Source organism: Zerene cesonia, chromosome 8, assembly GCF_012273895.1.
Source record: "Zerene cesonia ecotype Mississippi chromosome 8, Zerene_cesonia_1.1, whole genome shotgun sequence".
Lineage (NCBI taxonomy): Eukaryota > Metazoa > Arthropoda > Insecta > Lepidoptera > Pieridae > Zerene > Zerene cesonia.
Window position 1 is genome coordinate 6,317,809 of NC_052109.1, and position 27,597 is coordinate 6,345,405.

Genomic DNA, 27,597 nt, shown 5'->3' on the forward strand with positions numbered 1-27,597 from the left:
CCGAGATACGCAAGCCGATACAATGATACCTAGATGCAAATGCTAATGTCCTATTTGAGAATTTTGGTAAAATAAATATTTCATATAAACATTGTTTTACCGCAAAAAGAACTGTCAAATAGCTTTGAAATCGATCAAAATAGCGGCAAAACAGTGTATTTCTTTATTATTGGACTAATTAATGTGAACAATTATTAATGAAGGTACGACAATCAAAGCAAAGCACCGCTAGTCGGCTGGCGGTGAACCGGCGAAGCTACAACAAAAATAACCAATTATTGTTACTTACCGCCGACTCTGTACATATTCGCAGCCATTTTTATACACAATCACTATTCATTAACACTTAATTAATCTACATCTGACACAATTAATAACTATAACACTATGTAATTGAGCTTTTAACAATGTTTTTCATCACGTTAACTCCGGACGCCTTTCGCTGATCGCCATTTTCTTTCACACTACCTACTAATTTGGCCAGTGCGCAGTCGCACTTTTTGATGTAAACTTCCTGCTCTTAAAACAAAGCAATGACATATCAATTAATTTATGATCACTTATTACATCCAAAAACATTGATTGGATTATTTAAAATACAATTAATTTTAAAAACCATGTCTTACAAACGAAATATAATTTACTATGTCCCAAAAATAAAAAAATATTTCATTCAAGAACGTTTCATTACTGGGCTTACACACTAATGACCCGAAAACGTTCCCAATTTTACAACTTTTTTTTATATAACTGTTAATTTTGACATTTATTTGTTAATTATCTTTTACTTCTGTAATTTGTACGTACACTGTTTGTTAAAATTCTATATTATATAAAATAATTTTATATTAATTTATACTTTAAAATGGAAAAAGGAACGTAACTATCTAAGGAATAGACAAAAGACGCTAAACTTGCTAGCGTTATCTTTGGTACATAGACTCGAACCATAGACATTTCTGTGTAATGGCATGATTAAAACAATGTATTTTTAACTATGTACATATAAATGGACAAATAAAACTAAACAAAAATCTTAATTATTTTCATATAAAATATATTGTATTGCGTTTTCAAAAATGACGTGGCCAGGTGACAGTTGATGATGTCTTTGGTTTTGACAATTGCCAAATCAGCTCGGCAAAACCCTAGTGGATTCTGTTAGATGTTGTTCAATAATTTTTCGTAAATTAAACAATAAACTTGTGGTGCGGAGAAATAAATTTAATGTGCTTTTGTTGAGCTCAACACATGCGATCCTGGTAAGAAATCTTAAGTGGCTTTGTCACATACAATACTGATGTTTGCTGTAAATGATGTATCATAGTTTATATGTTTTCTGATCAGAATTAACGATATGGCGACGTACGAAGAGTTTATACAGCAAAACGAAGATCGAGATGGAATACGATTTACATGGAATGTGTGGCCTTCGAGCAGAATCGAAGCAACAAGGCTTGTGGTTCCCCTCGTTAGTTTGTACCAGCCGTTGAAGGAACGGCCGGATCTTCCACCTATTCAATATGAGCCAGTGCTATGTACGCGCAATACGTGTCGTGCTGTATTGAATCCTATGTGCCAAGTTGACTATAGAGCAAAGTTATGGGTGTGCAACTTCTGCTTCCACAGAAATCCTGTGAGTATATTTGTGTTATTTATTTTTTTCACCTTTCTTATAGCTTATACATTTAATTCATTAAACCATGTGTAAATTTAAATAAAAATGTACTTCATTAGGTTTATTACATTACTGAATACATTTTTATTGGTTACTTCTTCAATATCTTTATACTCTCATATGCAAAATATTTTTACTAATCTATTCTTTAAATTGGCACAATTATATTACAGTTCCCTCCCCAATATGCTGCAATATCAGAACAACATCAACCAGCCGAGCTGATTCCTAATTTCTCAACAATAGAGTACACCATAACTCGGGCACACAGCATGCCCCCCATCTTCCTTCTAGTTGTGGATACTTGTATGGATGAAGAGGAACTTGGAGCATTGAAAGATTCCCTGCAAACCTCACTCAGCTTGATGCCACAGAATGCTCTTGTGGGCCTCATAACCTTTGGACGTATGGTTCAGATACATGAATTGGGTATGTGAAATATTTGCATATTATTATATCATGTGTATGTGTGATGAAATAATTGTGTCATCAATGAATAATGGTGTCATCAAAATTGTCATTTATAAATATTTAGTAAGAGTAGCAGCTATAAAAAATTACTGACTAATTTACAGGATCTGAAGGAATATACAAGTGCTATGTATTCAAAGGTACAAAGGATTTAACAGCCAAACAGATTCAAGAGCAACTTGCCATCGGAAGAGTGAATGTACCCAACCCTCAGCAGAGACAAGTGGCCCCGGTGCCACAAACCCCTGCTCACCGATTCCTGCAACCAGTTAAACAGTGTGATATGGCTCTAACTGACTTGTTAAGTGAATTGGGCCGTGACCCCTGGCCACTGGGTGTCGGCAAACGTCCATTGAGAAGCAGTGGAGTAGCTCTCTCTTTAGCTGTTGGGTTATTGGAAGTAACCTATCCTAATACAGGAGCTAGGATAATGATGTTCCTAGGTGGTCCTTGCTCTCAGGGCCCAGGTCAGGTTGTAAATGATGAATTGAAGCAACCCATTCGTTCTCATCATGACATTCAGAAGGACAATGCTAAGTACATGAAGAAGGCTATAAAACATTATGAGGCATTAGCTTTGAGGTCTGCCACTAATGGTCATGCTATTGATATTTATTCATGTGCGTTGGATCAAACTGGTCTAATGGAGATGAAGCAATGCTGCAATTCTACTGGGTTTGTATACTATTACATAATCAATAGCTACCTACTTCCTGATGTGGTATATAAATTTTCCATATCACTCAGTGAAGCTTACTCTTGGTGAAAAAATCTTTGGAATATTTCCAGTAGTTTTTGTGGGAAAACCTGACAAAAATACCTTCATATAAGTTATTCCTCTTTATAATCTTAGTATAGATAATATATTGTTTATTTCAGAGTATTTGATCATCTTATTAAGTTGAGATTCTGCATTATTCATGTCATAGTCATTATATATGATATTTGCATAATCTCGTAATTAATGAATATTTGTAATGTTTTATGTGTAAATTGCATACATTTTGGAATATTGACATAATATATTTAATTTGTTAATCATACAAACAAACTATAACACATTTTTGAATTTATATTTTGTTATTATTTCAGTGGTCACATGGTAATGGGAGATTCATTTAATTCATCTCTATTCAAACAAACATTCCAACGTGTGTTTGCTAAGGACCAGAAAGGCGATTACAAAATGGCATTCAACGGAACTATGGAAGTTAAATGCAGTAGGGAACTTAAGAGTGAGTTAAGTCCCTGTTAAATTACACAATTGCTTAATATACATTTTAAATACAATTTGTATACCTTTTTATAATAGCAAGGATATTATAATATTCATATTGAAAATATCCTGTGAAATGGGTAAAATTTTCAAACAACTTAATAGATAACTCCTGTATTATAAATCACAGCTACGAGCTAAGAGAGCATTTATGTGTTAATTTATCGCAAATCTCAGTATGTAAACCAATATATTAAAAATATTGTGTAATGTGGCATAATAAAAATATTTCCAGTCTCCGGAGCGATTGGTTCATGCGTGTCCCTCAATGTGAAAGGGCCCTGTGTCTCTGATCAAGAGGTTGGCATGGGCAACACCTGCCAGTGGAAGATGTGCACTTTTACACCTAGCACCACCATGGCTATTTTCTTTGAGGTAATATACTAATACTAGCTGCGCCCCGCGGTTTCACCCGCGCAAGTCCTTATCCCGTAGGAATATCGGGATAAAAAGTTGCCTATATGTTATTCCAGTTGTCCAGCTGTCTACCTACCAAATTTCATTGCAATCGATACAGTAGTTGCGTGAAAGAGCAACAAACAAACACACGTCCTTACAAACTTTCGCATTTATAACATTAGTAGGATAAGTAGGGTAGGATATATAAATTTCATTACACTTTGCCTTTTTACTAGTACAACATTGAAAATGTGTTTCTGTTGTCACCTTGAATAAAAACTTTTTGGCATTTAAAATTAGGCAAGTAGATTTTTTTATGGGAATTTTTCTAAGCTATTTCGATTATTTTTTGTATCTATGTATATAGTTAAAACCAATCTATTCACTCTTAGGTGGTGAATCAACACGCCGCGCCGGTACCACAAGGTGGACGTGGCTGTGTTCAGTTCATCACCAACTACCAACACTCCAGTGGACAGAGACGCATCAGAGTTACTACAATTGCACGCAAGTACGTATATATTGCGGTAAACTTCTTAAATCAGTCATGGTATGAATAGCCTAGGCTCTTCATTTAATCAATCACCTGAATGACACACTCACGTGTATGTATTACCCTAATTGTTCTGTTTTACTATTATTTATTGTATAATGACTATAAATTATAATATTGTAATTAAGTGAAGTTCCCAAAAAGTTCTCCTTACTTTTCTCCATTCGAGTCTGTTTTCTTTTGGACAACAATTGCCTCGAATCTTTTCGTGTTTGACAGGAAATTGTTGTCGTTTTGGAATCTGGAGTGGTATCCCTCCCCCCGGTGCTTTTTATCTATAAAGTATTATATTATAATAATTGTCTTTGCTTTTTTCCATCTAGCGTGTATACACCCTACAATAATTTATCAATGTTAGTAAAGAAATGATCCACGTGAAGCTACAACGTTTACAGCTGGGCGGACCCCGCGGTGAACCTGCCGCACATATCGGCCGGCTTCGACCAGGAGGCGGCGGCGGTGGTGATGGCGCGGCTGGTGGTGTACCGCGCCGACCACGAGGACGGGCCCGACGTGCTGCGCTGGCTCGACCGGATGCTCATACGATTGGTGGGCCGCTTCATGCTTTCATCGTTTCTGAGACAGTTTCAACTGGAGCTGTCATATTATGACATTTATTGTATACGCACATTACTTTAATTCTCTGTGGTTTTGTTCTGATAATAAATAAAAAGAAAGTTTTTTTACCATGGATACTAAAATAAAGCAAGATTTTTTTTTTGTTTGGTTGAACGCGCTAATCTCGGGAACTACTGGTCCGATTCAATTTCTTTCAGTGATAGATAGCCATTTATTGAGAAAGGATTTAGGCTACATCAAGTACAATATTGGTAAAATCGCGGAGCACAGGTAGTGCTTGAAATGCTTATAGTGCAGGTAGTGCTTATAAATGAGAAATGTTTAAAGTCTACCCAGAGAGTAAAAGATATTCGATCATTGAGGCGGGATCACGGGTGGTCGAGAGGCTAGGCGTTGCTATGGTTTGGCAAAATCTTCGAATCTCTCCCTCATGATCAATATTTTATTCTTTAAATATGCATATAGTATTTCATATGTTACATAATATATCATATTATGTAACATATGAAATACTATATGCAACATACTGTAAATATTCATTATGCAAATATGTACAAAAAATGAAATTAAAACACTAACCCTAACTTTTATAACCCATTAATATCCACTTAGTATTATATGGTTTTACAATATACTAAGATAACCAAACGTTTCCAGTGCCAAAAATTCGGCGAGTACGGCAAGGACGATCCCAATAGCTTCCGTCTCTCCGAGAACTTCAGCTTGTACCCGCAGTTCATGTACCACCTGCGGAGGTCGCAGTTCCTGCAGGTGTTCAATAACTCGCCCGATGAGACCACTTTCTATAGGTATTACAGAAATTAATAATCACTTATATTTTTAGTGTGTGTATAATGTTAGATTAACTTAAAGGATATGGGATGTTTTTGTTTCATACAAACTGGTAGTTACTGTTGTAATTATTTTTGTAATTATCCATGATTCTTTATTGTGTTATCATAAATATCAAAACATGTATTTCCCTGGCTTCGTCCATGGTTCACATAACTAATCCCTCTATTGGCCTATATCATTCAGGTTTTATATACAAAGGTGATGTTTTTTTAAATGGTTAAGTTTTTTTTTTAAATGTGACAATCATACTTACAAATCCACAAATATTTCATCTGTACATATGAGTATGGATTACTCCTTCTATACATCTTCTTCTTCTTAATAATATATAAAAATCCAGTGTCATGATGTATGTTCCCAATGAGCTCCTCAAAAACTCAACCGATTTTGATGAAATTTGGTATTTTATGTGTAATTTGGTTTAACTTAAGATATAGGATAGTTTTTATTTCGATTAATCATCCCAATAATTTATAATCTTAATATTTTTATTTATTACTCAGCCACAGCAACGCGTGGCCGGTTATGCTAGTCAATATATAAATGTAAATGTAATTTTTTATTGCTACAGGCACATGCTGATGCGCGAGGACCTCACCCAATCGCTGATCATGATCCAGCCGATCCTCTACTCTTATAGCTTCGGTGGACCTCCGGAGCCTGTGCTGTTGGATACCTCGTCCATACAACCTGACCGCATTCTGCTCATGGACACCTTCTTCCAAATACTTATATATCACGGAGAGGTTTGTAGTGATTGTTCGATGTTGGATGGATAAAGGTGTTTTTCTAATATCATTTCTAGGTTTGTATTTATAGTAAAGTTGTGATATTTAAAAGGTATTTAAGATTCGACTATACTTAAATTCCTTTTATTATATTTACAAAAAACTAAACCTAAATTAATTCAAATCCTGAGTAGATATTTCTATATAATGATATATAGTTCTCCTGATATGTCATAAAAACTTGTAAAACGAGGTGACGTCAAATTTTTCATTATATGCATGGTAACACAAATAAAAAAACAAAACTAAAGCTGTGTCCACACGGTTTCCAGACGATAGCGCAATGGCGCGCGCTCCGCTACCAAGACATGGCGGAGTACGAGAGCTTCGCGCAGCTGCTGCGCGCGCCCGTCGACGACGCGCAGGAGATACTGCAGACGCGCTTCCCCGTGCCGCGCTACATCGACACGGAGCACGGCGGCTCGCAGGTTTATAGCGTTCCGTTTTTTGACTATATAATTATATAACTACCGTGTATAATATAGCAAGAGTACAAGTGATACGGTTGATACCTTATTTCAACAGTTGAGAGGGTAAATTTTGCAAATAGTCCCATGGTTGACTGTGAGTTTTTAAATATTTTCGATATTGCAGTCGCGCTACGTCGATACGGAGCGCGGTGACTCTCAGGTGTGTCTACACCTTTATAGCATTTAATATTAAGTTGTTGTGCCCAGTTGACGAAATGTGCGGAAACTTTCATTTTCATTTCATTGAGAATTTGATTAAAAATGAAATATGGATTGTCAAATAGTTTGATTACTACTACAGAAATATTTCATCAAACAAGACGGCTCACAAGACAATCTATTTTATACATTTTAAAAATCATGTTTTTAGTTACATTTTCTACTTAAGACCTAAACAATGTAAGTTTTATTTTTCATAAAATCTACCTAGGTATTTAAGTGTCAATTTAGTTCGGGCGCCAAAATCTTCGGCTATAGTCTTATAGCACACTAATCCATCTAAATGTTCTAATCTTTAGTTTGTAAAATATGTTATTTCACGTTTAAAGGTACTTGTAACTGATGTAAAAAAATGATAATACAAGCCATAATGCTTTCAATACAAATATATTGTTAAATTAAGTTGTCTCTACACTGCGAGGCAGTTCAGGCTTGACTCGGGATGCCAAAATCTTCTCGAGCATGTCCGTGACTTTCTGTTGGCTTTTCAGAAAGTTCCTAAAGTGGGTGTCGTCGTACGAACCCCTTTTCATATTCGCGATCGACATCTGTTGTCTCGACGCTATCTTCTGGTTGCAACACTCCACCATTTGCGGCATCATTGCGTATTTACTGTTGCAGCAGTCTTCACCAAACGCTTCGAGTCCATCCGATTTTTCCAACTTTTCGTGAAATTTTGGCAATAATACGGAACTTATTTGATCCGTTTTTACTATTTTTAGTTCTGGTTTTGCCAAATTTATTTTCTCATAATAATCCGTGTCGTATTTGCTGCTTCCCTTGTTGCTCAGCGTGAATCTTATGATGTCTTCATTCTTATGGTTGCAATCGTGGTGCAACGGACAATTGTCGGAGCGTTTGACGAATTTAGCGCTCAGTGGACTCTGTATTATTTCCTTCGGATACAATTTGGCTGAAGCGCCATCGCTGTATACATGGCCATTGTTACTTTCATATTGTAGTTCTTTAAATGGAGCTACCGTGGTCACGATGATGTTTTGATTTATAGGATATTGGTGATGGTTTATCGGTATACCGAGGGGAGGTATTTCTAAGGAATTTGTTTGGAATGTTATGGCGTCCGGTATGGGTTTCTTTTCGGATTTCTGTTTATTGATTTGCGGTAGCAGATCATAAGGTATTGGCGTGTTTATGATGACGTCGGGATTTAAAAGAAACCGTGTGTTTTTAATAATTCTGACTTGTGAGTTTTTATTATTGTTAATCAATGGATTCGTAGATTGTTTTTGTTGCGACTTTATACTTTGAAACAATTGTATAAATTTCTCCATTATATTTTCTTCATTTGCGTATGTGTCCATATGTGATATAGAAATTATTTCAGCTGAAATAAGTATACATATTGTTAAATGGTCAAGGCACGAACGGGAAATTGGTTGACAAATTATACTCGTACTTACGTTTTTCTGTTGTACTCGTTGTTGTTTGAAATTCTTTACGTAATTCTCGTAATACCATATCCTTTACGGTTTGTGCTATTTTTATGACTACTTCTTCCGGAACTACTTGTTTAATGTCTACTTTATTTTTCACATTTTCATCATTGCTATTCTCTATGAATATATGCTGTGATGGCTTTGGTTTATAAGCAGGTTCGTATTTGAGTGTTCTGGACATTTCTTCATGTTGATTTATAGCTTTATATTGTTTAATTACGTTAAAAATATCACTAAAGTTTTGCTCGGGTACGCTGCTATCTGTTCTTTGGTAGTCTTCACTTTTCTTTATAATTTTGTCATTTTTGATATTTTCGCTTTTCATGACTGGATAGTTTATACGTTGGATCTGTTGTATGTCACTTATTTTGAATTCTTCAGCATTTATGTTAGACGATTCAGTGTTTATTTTCCGAATTACGTCGATTGGAGCATGCAATTCTTCTTTTTTGTTTAAATTGCTTAATTGTTCTAATAATTTTTGAATTACGTCTGATTTTTTAAAGTCCGTTGCAACATCGATTTTTGTAGATTCCTTCGCTCGTCGGCTGTCTATTTCGTGCATTTCGATCGAGCTATCTTTAGGCTTAGTGCTGCTGGACGACGCGTAATTTTCCCAAAATTTTATGACACTATCTAAATTAGGTTGGCCGCCAATGTACTCTATGGTATTTGTGTAATTTTTTTCTACGATTGGTTTATTATTAATGTTCTTCTCGTGGGCCCAAGGCGAAATTTTATCCCTGTCTTGCAATTGTTTATTATCGGAAGTTTCCATGATCTGTTCGACGGGCTTTATATTTTCAACTAAAAAGGAAACCTGTTAATCGTTTTTGACAGCATTTTAATTAACTTATTATACCCGATACTTCCGTACGTACCTTGTAATCTAGTTTTATTGAATGAGTTTCTTGGCGTATCAATAATCTTAATAATGCTCGGTTTGTTTTTGGGTACATTCTGCGTGACGCATTTTTCCCTCATTTGCCTTTAAGTATAAAAGGTTATGCATTATTTGTATTATAAGATCAACGATATGTTACTATGCGATTATTACTCACGAATTGTTAATTTCATCGATATTAACATTGTATCGCTGCAGTTTTGTTAACATGCTTACGTCCAAATCTTCCTTTTGCACGCCACTCAAGAACAATGCGCACATTAAATCTGAAAATATCACATCCATTAAAACTATGTCTTCACATTGTACAATTATTGACTTGTAATGATATTGGGTTCTATCATTGGTTAATATTATCAAGCTCCTTATTACCTAAACATTATTACAGTATATACACATATTATATTAGTTAAAGGAACCTTTTATGCGGTCTAATCGTTGACCGTGTGCGTGAATTCGTGATAACGTACATGAAATAACGACCACACTGAATATAATCCGCCACAACATGCTGATTGTTATCGTCGTCGCGTTCGATTTTCAAAACACAGGCGCGAAAACAATCCAATCTTCATGACTAATGAAGAAAATGCTCACCTTATTTCAAAATTCGAACTGTTTTCGTTGGTGCGGTTACATAGATTATAGAGAAGGTATAGACAGAAAAAATAGCCGAATAGGTTTCTTTTATCGTAAAACCTTAAACATTATGGATTTTTCAATAATTTTTTTTTTTATTGTAGGCACGATTCCTGTTGTCTAAAGTGAACCCATCGCAGACACACAACAATATGTATGCCTACGGAGGGGTAAGTTATATTTTCAATTATTTCCTTAATTTGCAGTGTTATCATTATTTTAGTTAAGCAGTTTTTCTTTTTATAACTTAAGTAAAGACAAATTACAACTAAAAATTAGTTAACGTGGCTGTGTATGTTTAAATATATTTTTTAAAATTAATAATTGAACAAAATTTATCTGCATGATTTTGCGTTACGCATGGTTTGAATTGACGTTTTTATTTTTTTTTTTTCATCATTGTTTCGACGAAAACCAGGCGATGCCGGTACCATCTGCGGTAGAGTTTCCTTTTTTTACTTTTTTTTTATTAAAATGGCTTGGTAAACTAATAATATTTTGTTTTGGCATGAAGATTTCGCTTATTTTCATATGCAATGTTTTGTGTGTGATTTTTTATTTATGTTTGTTTGCTGCTTTTTATACATTAATAATTATTATTACGTATTTGAGAGGAGAGCATGTGTGATGAATATACAAGAGATTTATTATTATTATATACTTTAAGTTTTTGGGTATTATAATGTATGGCGTGGTAGGTATTTTACGTGAAAAATAAAATTCAAAAGGCTTCAAAATTATTTATGTTATATTTACTAATTGCTGTCTAATTATTTTCTCACATTACCCTCACACTGATAATATTATATTATTATCGTATATGTATTGTTATTATTTAAAATTAAAAGGATATTGGAGAAGCCTTAAACAATAACACATTTAAATAGATTCTACTAATTAATTCATAAGTTGAGATATTGTCCTTAGAAAGGTAATAGGGCTAAAAGGGGTAATAGGGCTAATATATGCTTATAAAATTAACAAAATTTCTACATTGATATACAAATTCCTTAAATCTCTGGTATATTGCAGATTTTATATTGCAATTTATTTTCATGTAATTTATATTTTACGTGGCTATAAAATCATATTTATTTACGACTGTTACTGTTGTAAAATTTTACTCGAATCTGAAATTCAACTGTTATATTCGAATAAAAATTTTAAACATTTATCTTTAAAATTTTGAAGGGACATTGATACATTAATTTAAATATTATTTATAACATACGCATAATAGAAGGAAAATGCAATACGTATAAAATATACATTAAAACATTAAATAATTCATATTATCATTTACCAGCGATTTAATAATTTGTATATCAAAACATTTGAAATGAAATAATAATATAGTCTTTTATAATACAGGACGGTGGCGCCCCCGTGCTTACAGATGACGTTTCGCTGCAAGTGTTCATGGAGCACTTGAAAAAGCTAGCTGTGTCCTCAACAGCCTAACAAAAACCTAAAACTGGTCAATTTATAAAGGACTGGTTATCAAATAGGTAGTACTAGGCACTAGAAGGCTTTAGTCCACGAGCATTCTTTTACTTGTGTGCTTAAATAAGGCAAATATATAAAGAAATTCAAAGCAATTACAAATTATTATAACGAAATCATCTCAATTTATAATGGTATTGGTAGATTAACCGGTTTCAAATGACTTCGCATCAGGTAGGTATTAGTGTCATAATATTTCCGATTAAATATAATATTTTACACATTTCAACGTTATGGAATTGTATATAAGACTATGAGACGTATTTGCGATTAGATTTAAGTGTAAATTATGTGTATTTTAATAAAATAATCGCTATAAATTGTTATAACCGATTCGCTGTAGTTTTTGTCTTTTTAACAATTATTGTATTTAAAGATATAGTAAATCTAAATTGATTATATAGCGAAATATAAAAATAAATACTTTAATATAAAACATCAGTATCGAATTTATGTTTTAGACTTTTTGCTTCGTCTTTGATCGTACATTTTGAAATCTCTCGTGCAACAGTAACTTCTGGGTTCACTTTAGCTGATATCATCTTTTTTTATCTTAGTGTTACATCTTTATATTCTTTGTAATTATATTGAATAAATGTTTATTAAATGGAGTGCTGTTTTTTTTGGTCCTGAAGTATGTAATTAAATGAAATGATATTATGGAATAACAAACCTGTACCCATATTAAACCCCATATAAAAATGTGAAAGTTTGTTTAGATGTTTGTCCGTCAATCACGCTGAAACTACTGAACGGATTTTGATGAAATTAGGATGGATAGGTGGATAGGAAACTTTTTATCCCGATTAAATGCTTTCTTGGGATAAAACAGGAATCTTGATACACGGGCGGAGTTACGTAAGTATGTACGTTTAGCATATTCAATATTTAAAAAAAGTGTGACGAATGTAAGAATAATTTATAATTATTTGTCTGGATTAATAAGAGTTTATTGTTTTCAAAAAACTCCAGACATTTATCTGGTATTGGGAGTAGTAAAAAAGAGAAATGTACAGTTTTATGTAAAAGAAGGTTAGGATAGAAACGACGAGCGTGTTAGCTTGACTAGCTATTCTGTCTATCTGTACCGTACGAGCCGGTGTTGACAGTGAATACCGAATCGACTTTAGTTTCCTAGTCTACCATTACAATAGTATTTACTATTAGCTGCAAGCCGCGGCGACGCTCGCGTGGTATCCGAGTAAAAAGTAACACATGTGCTTATCCAGACTATGATCTATTTTGTCGTGAGAGTATCAAACATTCATACATGATATATCCATCCATCAATAACCGGAGCCGATACCCGGCAAGTGTGAACGTGCTCTGAAGCCGCGGAATCAAGTTAGATATAACTTCTTGCTTAACTAGTCATTTTAATCTAGAGGTTCAAACCGAATAAAAATTTGTCACATTAAAAAAAAGTTTAGTCAGAAAGAGAAATAAGATCAAATATCTCCAATAGAGAAAAAAAATCTAAGTCAAACTTAGACATTTTCAGTTTTCCGAATTGGACGTTTAATCATTATTGGGTAATAAATTAAAACAATATATTTTAAACAAAATACATTACGCTAGATTATATTATATATTACATTTTTCAATTTGGTCACGACATATACATCTTTTATGACTGATTTTCTCAAAGATTGCTTAAAATAACCCGACCGTAAAATTACAGCTAAAGTTTAAGTAATATTTGAGAATTCATGAATTAGTAACATGTTTCAGAGAGCAAATATTCCAGCCAAAGCAATTACATTAGATTTGTTTGCAATATAATAACAAATTTTAACTAAGCAATTATTGCGCTATATATATACCATCTTCTAAATAATATGTATGAATATATTACAAATGTTAGAATGTCGCATACTAATTTCATCGTTATGTAAATTACATTTATTTGTTCTACGGTATTTGACTTTCGCAGTTTCGTTTTAAATAAAAATTTCAACATACAACTCGTCACTCAGGAACTATTTATGATTTTTGGAACACTAATATTTTCTATCTTTATAAATATTACAACTACAATTAATATATATTATATACTACGTCAATATTTCGCTTAAAAAATTACAAACACCATTGTTATAATACAACAATAGATTTCAAAATTACAATCAAATACGTTAGGTTCGTCGAAATATTGTTTATAGGAAATTTGATTATCAACTTCTTCTATGCCCCATTGTTTTCTTTTTTGATATTATATAATACGATATTTTTAAAAACACTAGAACCCTCTAAGTCTGCTGTCACCAGATGCTAATTTGACAACTACATATTAATGAGAAAGGAAGAATACAAAGGCACCGTATATGTCCTTTATATCCATTCCATGTATCTTTTAAATTAGTAAAGAGTGGTAGTGAATAGGCGAAAGCCAAACCTCAAAATAAGACCCTTTGCTCATGCTTCTTGACGGGATATAATGTAGCGTTCATCAAGTTCGTTTTAATACCTAAACTTTAGTATCTCCGGAACATTACCTACTAAACAACAAATCTAAATTGCCACAGCTAGAACTATATCTCCAACAGTACTAAAACCCCATAGTCATATAATGAAGAGCTTATAAATAAAAACCACAAACACTACAGTTAGTAGGTACTTTATGTGCACAGTTCATAGGGTTAATGGTCAATTTAGGAAACGGATTGACATCTTTTGCTCAACATCGGTCCGCTCGAGGGCTCGAGCAAATTCTTCGAAGGAAATCATCTGGTCATTGTTGGCATCCGCTTCCAGTATTGTTCTCTCTGCTATACTTGATAGCTGCTCTTCACTGAAAAATTTTGATATGTACAAATTAATATTTGTTCAAAATAATTGTTTCATAATAAAGGTTTTATAACTTTAATTAAATAAAATGGTACAAAAAAATTAAGTAAGTGATTAATTTTATTGAGTCCTAAATTATTTTTTGATAACACACATTAACACACATTACTTTAGAACTGTGTAAATTAATCCAACCAACTAAAATCCATGAAACAATATCAGAGCTCACATAATATGTGAATAATATTGTTATTCACGATAGTGTCCAGCATTTGATGAACTATGCTTAAGGGAACTTAAAGCAGTAAAAATACTAATAAACGCAACCGACTCTTACCTCTCCGCTAATTCGGTCAGTGTCGATGATGAAAACATAATCTAAAACGAATGCACGCGTGCGGGAGCAAAGGTCGATGTGTAGTCAGTCAAAAAGTTTTAAAATTTATCTAATAGAAAACCGCGTCGGGCATTTATGAGTATTGTTTAAGTAATTATTGCAAAGCAAAACTAAAAATTCCATTAAGCATAGTACACCACATGTGGGACACACTGTATATTATACTATTTCAAAGAAGCTATAATTCCACTATACATTTTTTAGGATAAAGAAACATCCTCACCTTATGTTCACTCCAACCATCATGTGTAGGATGGCCAACAGTTCATCCCTTGAGATCTTACCGTCATTGTCCAGGTCATACATTGAGAATGCAACTGGAATCAGTAGAATAAGTGTTAATACTACAATATTATTTCTAGATTACCAAACAGACAACTTTTAAATAGCTCAACCGATTGTCATCAAACATGTCTAAGAACATTTGCACATAAGTAAATTTAATACAAATAAATCTAAATTGAAATCACTGCATCCTTTCGGGAGTTATGATGCCCAGACAGACAGACAGACGCGTTTATTATAATACCCGTCTTTTTGCGACGGGGGTTAAAAATGGGCTCAGCTTAGCCATTTTAAAGGACATGAGCATATTTAACCAGGTGTATGGAAGGCTGCATACTAGAACCAAATGTATTGCGTTTTATATTATTGAACTTGCCATCACTTATTTGAGATAAGATATCTATAACATTTAATAATCATCACTGTTTGTATTTAAGTAATAATGAAGAAAAATAAGGAATTTATTTGAATTGCATTATATTGCCATGCTTCATTCATAACTATCTCGCTGCCATAGTTTTACTTATACAGTCTGTATCCCATAGGAATACCAGATAAGTATGCCAGATAAGTATGTCTGTGTTATTCCAGTTGTCCAGATATCTACATACCAAATTGCATTGCAATCAGTTCAGTAGTTTAGTTATGAAAGAGTAACAAACATCCATACATCCATTCATACTTACAAACTTTCACTTTTATAATATTAGTAGGATACCAAAGGACAATTAACTTGATTACCCGAAAAAATCTATGCTTTAGGCATAGTTTAATAATTGTAGTCTATATAATTTCTAAGAATATTGACATTATTTATGTGGCAATACAATTTTTTTTTTACAATTCTTTTCTAAATATCTCTAATTTTTTAAGACTGTCTGCAGTTAATTGTACAATATACAAAATTTTTCTTTTTGTGTATACTTTGGATCAAATGCCTTTTTCACCTTTACATTTAAAAGTAATTAAGATAATAATGATAATTATTATCATCTTGGATATATTATTTTTATTCTTAAAAAATATTCTCATTTACAAAATATTTCAATGCTATAAAACTAAAATTTGAATTTAACATATATTTTTTAAGCTATCCAATCCAGTTTTGCTAGTTGTTATATAGCACTCAGGAATTACATACCATTCCAATACTGAGAGAACTTTTGAAATAGATTCCTGAGATAAGCGAATTCATATAAACAAACATACAAACTAATACACTCATCAGCTATTTATTACTTTTTATTTATATATTTGTAACAATACTTACATCTCAATTTTTCTTCTCGGCTATTCAATTTGTTTTCTCTATTTTTCCTAATAGGCCTGAAGTGAGCTAGCACTCGCATAAACTGAAGGAAGTTGACCCTATCATCGTGGCTTTCTGCAAAGAAGGCGGAGACTATTCGCTCACTCAAAGGGTTTATGGCTAATTCAGGAATACGCAGGAAATCTTCACGGGACAGTGTGCCGCAGTCATTCTTGTCCAAAGACGTAAAGCGAGAATAGAGACGCTCAATTTGGTTCGGAGTAACTGAAAACATATGAACATTAACGAACATTGTAAGGAGTTTAATATTTAAAAATATGAAATAAATATTACATCCAGTTTCTTCTTGTATCTGAGCAATTTCTTCCTCCCTTAACAATAACGATGATTTATTACCCATTGCGACGTGCCCTTGGGTTTACACTTGCTTGAAAGAAATAGGTACACTTATTATTCTAAACTGATAAGCAATTTACACAGAAAACATGAATATAATTAATTTCACGGGATATTATTTACACTGTTCTTATTATTTGGTGCGTAGATAGATTTTAAGAGTTTTGTATATGTAGATTATTTTTTAACGCGTAATTTACGAAAAGAAATTAACAAATAAACAAAGAAAACCGCAGTGCTTTGTTGATTTTTCGACCTTTGCTTTACAGTAAAGTAGATACCAAGGTATTAAAGATAAAATGAAAATGAATAAGTTTGGTCAAAAGTCAAAACTACATAGCAGTTGACATTGACAACGACGTTTGAACACTGAAGTCTACGAGTGAGTCACTTCAGTATTGTAATAAAAAAAAAATTAAAATTGTTTTTTTTACAAATACAATTCTCGAATGAATTACGTCTATATATAAAATTAAATTGGTCCTTGGTCACGCCATCATGCGTGAACGGCTGGACCGATTTCAAAAATTCTATCACCATTAGGAAGCTGCAATTTCTCTGAGTGACATAGGCTATGTGAGTTAAACCTGGGTGAACAGCTAGTTAATTATATTTTATCACTGCATGAAAGGTGTTTTCATTGTTTCATCATCATCATCATCAGCCCTTGTATGTTCCCACTGCTGGGACACAGGCCTCCTATAAGGGTTCAGGCCATAATCCACCACGCTGGCCAAGTGCGGGTTGGCAGATGTCACATGTCGTCGAATTTTTGATTCTTGGACATGCCGGTTTCCTCACGATGTTTTCCTTCACCGTTTTAAGCAGTGGTGATGTTATCCACATGTGCAGATAAATTGAAAAATCAATTTATTTCCTGCACGCTCGCCCGGTATCGAACCCCGACTTATCGATTTTTGAAGTCCGAGGTTCTCACCACTGAGCCACCACAGTATACTGAGCCACCACAGTATACTGAGCCACCACAGTATAGTGAGCCATTTCATTGTTTAAAAAAATAAAAAATAAATTTATTGTTTCTAATGAACCATCTACACAACACTTTCACAATGGCCAATTTAAATATATGTGTACTTCTACTGAATACTGATAGTTTTATTTATTTATTTATTTACAATATAATTAGTTTATTTACAATTTGTGTACAGGGTAAATTAATACATAAAATAAATAAGGATGAACTTAAAACTTGCGTGTTATGTATTTAAATGTGTTTCTACACTATTTCATTATTTTATATTTAACTTCTACAAATATATTTCTGTATGAATAAACACTTTATATTGGCTTATTCTCAAGATATGATTTTTATCGATCTTTATATAGATAAATGCATACTTAAATTAAATTTCATAAAACAAACTTATACAAATTGATTATAGAATGAATAAAACAACAGGCATATCCTATCCAATTAAACCTAAATTTTTGTCTACGAATATGTTACAAAACTTGGAATTTGATAATTAATGAACCTACATAAATGCCTCGCTGTTGCCTGGCAACTGAAACTCTGAAATTCATGAAATCTCTCGTCCATGTAAATTATTTGTTACTTATATTTATATATAAAAATGAGTACTGTTAAAGTCGCGTCTGATGTGTATACTGCAGACAAAGAAAAGAGGAACGATGCTGAGCCGTTGGATACTGTTTTGGAAGTAAACGAGAATACAACGAGCGAGATATTCAATCGTCCCCTGGAAGAAAATGTAGTCGAAGAAATACCCCCAAAGATTTTTGGCCTAAAAGATATTCTGGAGCCCATGACGATAGAGTCGTTGAACAATGCAATTTATGAACTTGGCGTTATTAATTTGTGTTGGCCAGAAATATCTGAACCTGTATTTGAGACGAGAACTTGTTTCCCAAAGAGCTACTATACTAATAGCACAAAGGAGAGACTGATTCTAGCGTATGCGGAAAATTTCAGACGACAGTTTTTATTTCATTACAAGTTTCGAAGGCCTTTGCTGCTTCAAGCGCCTAATGAGTGCGGTTTACAGGTAAAGCGATAAGAGAGACAAGCTAGTTAGAAATACTCATGAATTACAAACCTATAAAATATTTAATAATTTGAATTTTGGAGAAGTTAGATGGTATTATACATAAAAACCTTCCTCTTGAATCACTCTATCTATTAAAAAAACCGCATCAAAATCCGATAAAGAAAAAACCCAAAATATTTCTAGATTAAACATTTAGTTTAATAAACCATATAAGAAACATACCACCATCTATGTCTTGTGACGGAAACCACTAAATATTTCTTGTTCGTAAACGACCGAACTCGTATGTCACGATGTAATTTCATAAAAGACTCCATTTCAAACATAGATGGCACTATGTGCGTAGTGTATAAGATTTGTGTTTAGATTCATGTATATGACTGACTCCTCTAGTTTACATTTTGAACCACTTTAAACTGACAGATTTAAACGAAATTTATCAAGGATCGATGACATTACAAAAATCACATGAGTTTATCTTATTATCCTCACTAGGATCGCTACAATTAAATATTTTATTCATACAGTATTCGCTATAGAAGAGCAAGTGAGATAATTTAGATTTTAGTTGATTCTTTTCTGAATGTGCGTTTTTAGTGTTTTAATTAAACTATATTTATCATTATACAGAAAATGGTGTGTACTTCCATACGTCCAACGAAGTTATGTTACTCTGGCACAAATACTTGGCAAGGTTTAGCTTCACTGGTATCAGACTACTTTGACTTCGAGCCTTTGACCAAGCCAATGCTGCACGTGAGTTTATAAATCATTACTTTGGGCAATTTCTCGAATTAATTATTTATAGGGCGAATATTGCGCTTCAAACAAATTTCATCTTTAATAGTAGTCTAAAGTTTTTCAATAGATGGAGCTGGGTTTACTAAGAGCACAGATAAGAGTGTCTTATAATTTTTTCAACTATATAGAGGTCATTTTTTTTTATAAAAGTTGGGGTGTTTTTGAAGACAAATGAAACTAAAATAAGGTTCAATTAATTTATTTCTTCAACATTTTCAAGATCACAAACTCTGCATAGGGAGCATTAATAATCAAATTTATTAATTTTGTACAAAATATCATCTCTCGAAAAATTTTCAGTGAGCTAATATCGTCAACACGAAATGCAAATCAACTAATCTAACATTAGAGAAAAGAAATAGAGATTTAACTTTTCTATAAGGTACGCTATGTACCGATCCACGTTTAAACCTTGGACATTTTTTTAACATTAAGATAATACACTCTATTCATAGGAATGTTCTTATAATATTAATAATCTCTCAATAATTTATAATTTTGATCACAGTGTCCTTAACTGTTAACGTTAACATATAATACAATTCCGAGTCGAGACACGCTAATGTCTACAATATAAAATACTGAGCAATACAAAACAATTACACGCGCAGCTTCAACGCAATAATCATTAAAATCATAACAACATGTTGCTCGCACGATTGGCACATCGAGTACTCTCAATATCATTCAATATTTGGTATTTTCACCCAGCCAGCCAACCATCGGTTACCCCACACGACATCTACAACGCTCAAAGGACGCCGTGACTGAGTATACTTAGTTTCGACTTGAGGTAGAACAGAGGGATTGAACTATAACGGTAGGGTTTACCTAGGAATGTAATCGTCAAATGGCAACATACACCAGAACTACCTAATCTAATCGCGTAACAGGTTGTGTGCGTCGAAAAGTAATGTGTCTATATATTATGTAACATCAATGTTTATTTACTGTCTACTATAATTTAATCGATATAAACTCGGAAATAGATTAACTATCATAATAGTCCATGAAGCATTTATAAGAGAATAGCGCCGGAACATTTAACTTATCTATACTTTAGTCTTAAAATAAAGAAATATAATGCATAGCTTTTCTTTTAGAACAAAGAAAAAAGGTACGCAAATTTGGCTACACATATCACAAGTGAACGCTTACTGGCGACGAAGTAACTATTTACGACTATATACAAGTAATAATTGAAAAATTCCCTGTAGCGAGCGCAGTGTGCGGTCCCCAACCGGGCTTTTATTTGCGACGCGCTCCCTCCGCGACGGCCGACGGCACGGCCGGCACGGCGGCGGCGCGCCGCGTGCGCAGGTTGTGCAGCAGCGCCCGCAGCTGGTGCACGTGCATACGCGTCACGCTCGGGTCGCCGCTAGCTTCCAGCCACGCGAGAAACTTTTCGCCGTGTTCGAGCGCCTCCACAGTGCCCGATTCCCATCCTCCATTAATGGAGCCGTTCACTTTATTATCCTCGTTCATCGCTTGATTTGTGTTATTGAACAAAAGATTATCTAGAACAGTCCGAGCTTTTGTTTGATTTCTACCGGAATCTTGATTTTTTTCAGTGGCTGGTTCTTTATTCTCCGTACCGACTTCCGGGCTTGTTGCGGTTTCAGTTTCAGCCAAGCGAGGTTCATCGTTGGCTGGCTCTCGAACCTCATGGTGTCTTGGTGGAGAAGGTGGGTTAACAGCTGGGGTGGTAACGGCGTGTTCTTCTTCTAATTTACCTTTTGTTAACTGCGAATAGAGAATATTCTCTGCAGTTTTATCTTTTGGCACCTGTGATGCAGATTTCAGTTTATCTTCGGGTAAAGGCATCGCACCGCCAAACTGCTTGTAATACTGCCACAACCAAGAGTTTCTGTTATAATCAAGATGAGAACCGATGGGTGGCGCTGGTGCCACGGGTTTTGGTGGTAGGGTGGGTTCACTCGGTTTTCCAAGTTGAAGTGGATGTGCAGCTGTCGTCTGGGCAGTTAAATCAAGCATAGCTTGTTGCGTTTTTAACCAGTACCAAAGTGTGTCATCAACGGGTTGACTAGCAGAGGTTTGTGGCGTTCCATGATGACTCGATTTTGAGCTATGCCTATAGTGGTCCGAAGAATGACTCGACTTGCTGCGATGTTTAGTGTCGTTAAGATTTAACGCTCCATTGTGAGCCGGTTTTGGTGAGCGCACTGAACGAAGCGCGCGACTAGCCGGTTGAGCAGATAACGCCGAAAGGCCAGGATTGAGTTGCGCCAATAGAGTTAAGTTTGTAGCGATTTCATTAAAGCTCAGACCTAAATGTGAGTGGGTCAGGCCTGGCAAATGTCCAAGTCCAGACAAGGGGCTTATGGCACTCATGGATACGCTGGCCCCAGGGTCGGGTCGGCGTTCTCTGGAGATGTGAGGTGGGGGAGAGGGTTCGGCGCGCTTAGTTGTTAACTCGACAGGTGCGTCAGCGGGCGGAGTGGGAAGGGGAACGCTGTGGGGCACGTTGACCGCAGAGGATAGGTCGAGGCCTGCGGTGGCTGGTGATGGGGGCGCAGCTGGCGACTCGGTCCGCGCGCGCTTGTCTGGTGGCTCACCATCGTTGCTCTTGTCAGTGTCGGGAGATGAGAGTCGCGAAGTCATGTAGCGCAGCTTGTCTTCATTCTTACACCATCCCCGTAGTGTCGACTCGGGCACTCCGATGTCTCGGGCAACTGAGGCCTTCGACTCGCCGTCATTGACACGTTGGATGGCTTCTATTTTGTCCCCTGGGGTGAGGGCACGCATTGGTCGCTTGCCCTTCGTAGACATTTTGGCCTCTCGCTTACTGTAACAAAAACAAATGTGTTTTATTAATTAAGATCATGAGTCTTCTCTTCTAAATACTGAATTATACCTGTGACCGACTGGCGAACGATGAAATAATTATAAAAGTCTACTGGTAATCATCACCATTCGGATTGTTCTAAATAATATAAAACGTTAAAAAAATTAACAATGTACTTTATGTTCATTATAAAGAGACAAACTATCCTAATCTTGAATGTAACAATAGAAGAAAATAAAAGGTCAATGAACTTATCAAAACACCTACGTCCAAAATGCATTTTCCGTTCGCCGGTGATCGAATCGAATGTCAGTGTTATTTTTATCGCTTCTATACTATGCAAGTACATTGCGCGGAATAAAAAATAAAATGTATTTATACGGGAGGCCATAAAGTTACGAAAAAGATAAACAAAAAGAAGGCATAAAATTATGACCTACGACAACAGTAAGCGGCAAAAGTTGTCAGGTCGTTGACACGGTGACCTTGCGAGTTTTATTTTTCCCGCTCGGCGGTAGATGGCGTTATGCGTATCATTATTATCATCATTCCATACAGGATTTTGTTTTGCTTTAGAGATTGTTGTGGAATACAATAACCTATATTCTTATTACTTTCACGGGTTTGGTATGTTTTCGCGAATTAGGTTTTCAAGAATTCCATTTTCAATGAAACTTGCTTAATCTATAGGGCTTTTGGTAAAATGGAATTTAATGAAATACGGACAATTGATCATAAATAAGTTCTTACTTTGGTTGAAACAAATATTATTGAATTGGTTAATAACTAATAAACTGCTATAACAATTTTAACTGTGCTCTTTCTCTGGAGTAAGCCTTTACCTCTGTGGTTCTCAACTAAAATATCGTTTATTAATTATTATAAGAATGTTGTGCCTAAAAAATCTCAAGATGAATAAATTTTGTTGTTAAGTTTAAAAAGTTTTGAGAGATTAGAAGTTAGTAGAATAAATTTAAATTAAACCTGTTTAAGGACTTAAAAGGAATTCAATTTGGTGTTATTTGTGTTTTAATTTATAACGTGAATTTGTGCAACAGATTCTTGAAAACCCATTTTTCACATAATTTTTATTTTGTGCTATCTCTACTTTCTCTTCTCTTACTGAAAAAGGCAGGCAGGCAAATATATTTATATAATTTTTGCCAACGAATAAAAACACGTTTGTGTAAATATATGAGCAAAATATAAGAGTTTATGTATTTATATGAGCAAATTCTGACTTACGTAAACATTACAATATTTAATTGTACAGTAAATTAAATATTGTAATGTTTACGTTTTTACAATTTTTACAATTATGTATTATATTATTTTTAATACAACTTATGCATTTACTGAGGAGAAACCGAGTCGATTGAATGTCGATCAATTATTAGCTAGCTTTATAAAGAATTTTAGTAAAGAAAACTTCAACTCAAAATGATAATTAAAATTTACAGTTACCTGAGCTTTGATTATTCGTTAATATATTGTTAAGAATACCAATAATAAGAATAGCACTTTACTGTCTACATACTTGAATTCTGACAGAATTTTTGAATAGGCAATTTAAACACGTTTTTTTTAAAGAAATTACGAACGTACCACAAACTTCAAAAAATATATTTAAAGACAAAGCGCAGCAAAATATTGACAAACTTACTTGCGAGCCGGCACGTGTGTTGTGTTTACAATTTTTGACAGGTCAGCCGTTTTGCCTTATTGTAAACGACCGTGAACTAGGAATTTTGTCCAATAAAATAATCGCTTTGATGCGCACTGCGCGGCACGTGGTCACTGGATGGGTAACACTCACAAACACGTCACACGATCGAGGAAAGTTGGCGATGTCGCGAAACGTACGTCGCGAGGCGCGGACATCGACTGAATGCCGTGATAAGGCCGGTCGCGGTTCGCCGGACGCCGGCCGCGCCTCTCCTTTGTGTCCGGCACCCTGCGCCCCGCGCTCCCCCGACCCGTAACCGAGCCGTAAACACCGGCCTAGCCTCCGCACTTTATTAATGCAATTAATTCCAAACGCATCCACTTTCTACGGTAACTCGAAAAGATCTCGGGTTGAAAACTTTTATCGCGCCAACTTCTATCGCGACTTGCGCGCCCCACAACTTTTCTAAGTTGAAAAGTTTATCTCGTAAAGTCGTCTCGCGGCTGTCTGCAAGTTCTCTCGTAATGTTATTATTATCATTATGTATTTTATAGCTTTGATGCGAGCCATGAACTGCTTTTAGTATTAGTATTCAGTTAATATCTTGAAACAGCTGGTTGATGTCATGCAGGTATTTTTCACGGTTGCGTGAGTTGTGTGAACACATAAAAGTACATAATAATACAAAAGGATTCAATGTCGTAAGTCGACGTTATATTTAACACGTCTGTTAGTCGATAAAGCTCAAATTTAAATGACGTTGGTTCTAAGACAACTTGTTAATCACATATAATGACATGATAAAAGATCGTTCATGTAAACGACCATTCTTTAGTACAGTACACATATTATGTGAGATATAATAATTGATTATTCAGTGCGTAAGCTAAAACTTTAATGATACTGAATTTAGAAATTAAAAACTTTTTAACGGATTTTAAACGCGATTTATTCATTATATTATTAACCCGACGTTTCAAACACTTTACAGCGAGCGTGGTCACGGGGAGACTGATACTCGCGTAAAATCAAACACAAGAAGGTCCCTCGGCTCCCCCATTCAACGAATGAAACACAGTAGTATGCTACTGTTTCACCTAAATCTTCTGTGGGGGTGTGATACCCTCACCGGTGCGAGCTGGCCCAATTCGTGCCGAAACGTGCTCGACTCCCACACTCAAAAGTAGTTTGAAAGTAGGATGATATAATAAGCAAGTAATTAAAATTGGTATTTATTTTATGAACTTAAAGTTCACTAGTATATCAATACCAATACCATTACAGTTTGAGGATGACAATTATTACGTTTTATCAATAGATTAGAATTTACTTAAATATTTTTATTAACTTCATGAGGCAATTAGGTACATTAGTTACATTTCCATAAATAATAGATGAATATCGATTTGAAATATGTATTTACTTTTACAATTTGGGTATATTTCGCTTTCAATGCAACAAAGTAGATATTTTGTATTACTCTTATTGAAGAATCATAGAAATGCAAACGGATTTTAATAGTTAGATAACTAACGAGCTACTTACTCTATATGGAAACATGTATATTTTATATATTGTACATAAAATATCTTGCATCTAATGCCTCTAATAGAAAATTGGTTCACATATATCAACACGCCGTATCATTAGCTGTCGTTTGTTTATTATTTAGTGCAATGTATAATTTAAATCGTCCGTTAGCGCGACGCAACGTAATTTCGCGGAGTTACAAAGTGTCAGCTTGTCGGGTTGTTTTTGTCGTCGTGTAGCCAGTAGCCTGTAGTTGGCGTAGGTATGTTTGCCAAGTCGAGGCCACACAAAGGCCCTTGCCGACTCGCGTCGCGATTTACGACGCGTCGCCCGCTCTGTATTTCGGGCATTGCCGATGGCCAAGGAGTGGAAACGTGCGGATATGGCGTGTATTTATTTTATTTTGTGTTTGTTTTATTGAACATTTCGATATTAGGCATTTGTTTATGGTAGCCGTACGTTTGATGAGAACAGAATTATGTTCGTGATATTTTGAAAAAAAATTAACAAAATTTTTAATTATATTTGAAAAAGAAAAGGTAAGGCAGGTAATAAGGTATTCATTCCTATTATTTTCACGTTAGAAAGATTAATAAATCTTTCCGCTTCTGTATTCTGTTACTATTACAAATAACTGACTATTTATTTTATATCTGTCTCAGTAATTAGTTCCTAAAGAACTTTTAAATATGAAATGCTACGTAACATATCACCTATGACTATGTTCACCTAACATGACATGTAAAGTCGGTTTGTAAATGAATCTTGATTTGTGTATGCGCCTACATCTAAATTTCTAAAATAAGGACTGCGGTGGTCACGCGAAATGCCGCATACACTTCAAGCGCCGTTTCCGCGTGCTCGCTTACGTTCCGACGTTCTCTCTAGCGATTTTGTTATCGGCGCGGCACCCCCCGGCGACATCCGACGCCGCGCGCCATTACCGCGGCCCCCCGCCCCGCGCCACCCCCGCGCTCGCCCCGCGCCCGCTACCCCCGCGACACTCATTAGCTCGATGGCGCGAGACCGGCTGCATTCGCTGACGCCGCGACTTGAATTTTTAGATTATATACCTACTACACGACGCTAGAGATGGTATGGGATAGCATCGACATGTATTGATATTTATTAAAATAAACATTTTTTTGTTATTACCAACTAAGTGGGGTTAGCGAAAGGGTCAGTTACTAAAGTACAAAACTATTTCTACCCGTTTAGTTCAAAGAGAGCCTTTTAAAGATCAATGTTTTTTCATGTTATCTACGGTCAATCGACGTTCGTTCGTGTTGACGCAAAAAACGTCGACTAAACTACTTGGGCGTTCACATCCCTAACACACACAAGCCTGCGAAGTGCTGAGTCGATACTAGGTCCACTTTCTGATCTGAAGCGGTCATGTGTCGACAACAATGCAGACGCACTTTCACATGTGTACATCGCTTTTCGTTTGTTAGAATTTCTTAACGTTAGCGGAGATTGAATAATGTTTACACAATTATTGTAGGCATAAAGCTTTTGTGCTATCATTTAGCGCCGTGATTAATCGCTAGGATTAAAACGCTGAAGGTCAAAGGTTCCTTGTCATGATGCGCGCAATTGTGAAGAAACTGCGTGCATCCCAGATATACTCGAGATATCTCCTTTTCAAATTTAATAACATATGAATATTGCATATAGAAAAGTTTCGCCTGCGACGGTTTCGCAACAATTTTAAAAAGTTCTTCTTATCCACTTGCAGAGGTCAACATATGTACCATGTACCACATAAATATGTGCAGACAAAGTCGAGTGTTAATGTTATTTCTACACAATTTTTGCACCGCGACACACAGACGACA

The 27,597-nt window shown here is 34.9% G+C and overlaps 4 protein-coding genes across 8 annotated transcripts in view; 1 reads left to right on the forward strand and 3 right to left on the reverse strand.

The window, feature by feature from the left end:
* Positions 1-317, reverse strand: part of LOC119828736 (metastasis-associated protein MTA1-like) — a 43,643-nt gene extending 43,326 nt beyond the window's left edge. Inside the window, exon 1 of the mRNA XM_038350979.1 lies at positions 290-317. Coding sequence (XP_038206907.1) covers positions 290-317 — 28 coding nt within the window. The remainder of the gene's footprint in view (positions 1-289) is intronic.
* Positions 318-1,100: 783 nt separating this feature from the next.
* LOC119828400 (protein transport protein Sec23A) lies at positions 1,101-12,402 on the forward strand. Of its 4 annotated transcripts, none has more exons than XM_038350533.1 (14): positions 1,101-1,262; positions 1,348-1,636; positions 1,852-2,107; positions 2,254-2,824; positions 3,242-3,384; positions 3,661-3,800; positions 4,217-4,335; positions 4,773-4,926; positions 5,614-5,765; positions 6,383-6,557; positions 6,872-7,027; positions 10,393-10,458; positions 10,707-10,727; positions 11,660-11,749. In XM_038350533.1, the coding sequence occupies exons 2-14, from the start codon at positions 1,358-1,360 to the stop codon at positions 11,747-11,749; spliced, it is 2,322 nt and encodes a 773-aa protein (XP_038206461.1). In that variant the 5' UTR covers positions 1,101-1,262; positions 1,348-1,357. The 4 variants fall into 4 exon arrangements, with proteins under 4 accessions (XP_038206461.1, XP_038206463.1, XP_038206462.1 ...); XM_038350535.1 differs by having other exon boundaries at positions 1,111-1,262; positions 1,328-1,636; XM_038350534.1 differs by lacking the exon at positions 1,101-1,262 and having other exon boundaries at positions 1,358-1,636; positions 11,660-12,402.
* Positions 12,403-14,392: 1,990 nt separating this feature from the next.
* LOC119828555 (calcineurin B homologous protein 1) lies at positions 14,393-17,258 on the reverse strand. 2 transcript variants are annotated; one of them, XM_038350743.1, is made up of 5 exons: positions 17,050-17,258; positions 16,864-16,953; positions 16,531-16,794; positions 15,199-15,292; positions 14,393-14,582 (listed from the first exon to the last, which is right to left on the reverse strand). In XM_038350743.1, exons 2-5 carry the CDS (start codon positions 16,928-16,930, stop codon positions 14,438-14,440), a joined length of 570 nt encoding a protein of 189 aa, XP_038206671.1. In that variant the 5' UTR covers positions 16,931-16,953; positions 17,050-17,258; the 3' UTR covers positions 14,393-14,437. The 2 variants fall into 2 exon arrangements, with proteins under 2 accessions (XP_038206671.1, XP_038206672.1); XM_038350744.1 differs by having other exon boundaries at positions 16,864-16,957.
* A 2,682-nt stretch (positions 17,259-19,940) lies between these two features.
* Positions 19,941-24,477, reverse strand: LOC119828507 (protein distal antenna). The gene is made up of 2 exons (XM_038350674.1): positions 24,227-24,477; positions 19,941-22,563 (listed from the first exon to the last, which is right to left on the reverse strand). Exon 2 carries the CDS (start codon positions 22,545-22,547, stop codon positions 21,006-21,008), a length of 1,542 nt encoding a protein of 513 aa, XP_038206602.1. The 5' UTR covers positions 22,548-22,563; positions 24,227-24,477; the 3' UTR covers positions 19,941-21,005.
* Positions 24,478-27,597: the final 3,120 nt, after the last annotated feature.

Bases quoted from the DNA above. Each gene is read 5' to 3' on its own strand.
- LOC119828400 (XM_038350533.1), top strand. From the start codon at position 1,358: ATGGCGACGTACGAAGAGTTTATACAGCAAAACGAAGATCGAGATGGA. The intron at 1,637-1,851 runs GTGAGTATATTT...ATTATATTACAG, and splicing joins TCTGCTTCCACAGAAATCCT to TTCCCTCCCCAATATGCTGC. The intron at 2,825-3,241 runs GTTTGTATACTA...TTATTATTTCAG, and splicing joins CAATGCTGCAATTCTACTGG to TGGTCACATGGTAATGGGAG.
- LOC119828555 (XM_038350743.1), bottom strand. From the start codon at position 16,930: ATGGGTAATAAATCATCGTTATTGTTAAGGGAGGAAGAAATTGCTCAG. The intron at 16,795-16,863 runs GTAATATTTATT...ATATGTTTTCAG, and splicing joins GATACAAGAAGAAACTGGAT to TTACTCCGAACCAAATTGAG. The intron at 14,583-15,198 runs GTGAGGATGTTT...AAAATTTTTCAG, and splicing joins ATGGTTGGAGTGAACATAAG to TGAAGAGCAGCTATCAAGTA.
- LOC119828507 (XM_038350674.1), bottom strand. From the start codon at position 22,547: ATGTCTACGAAGGGCAAGCGACCAATGCGTGCCCTCACCCCAGGGGAC.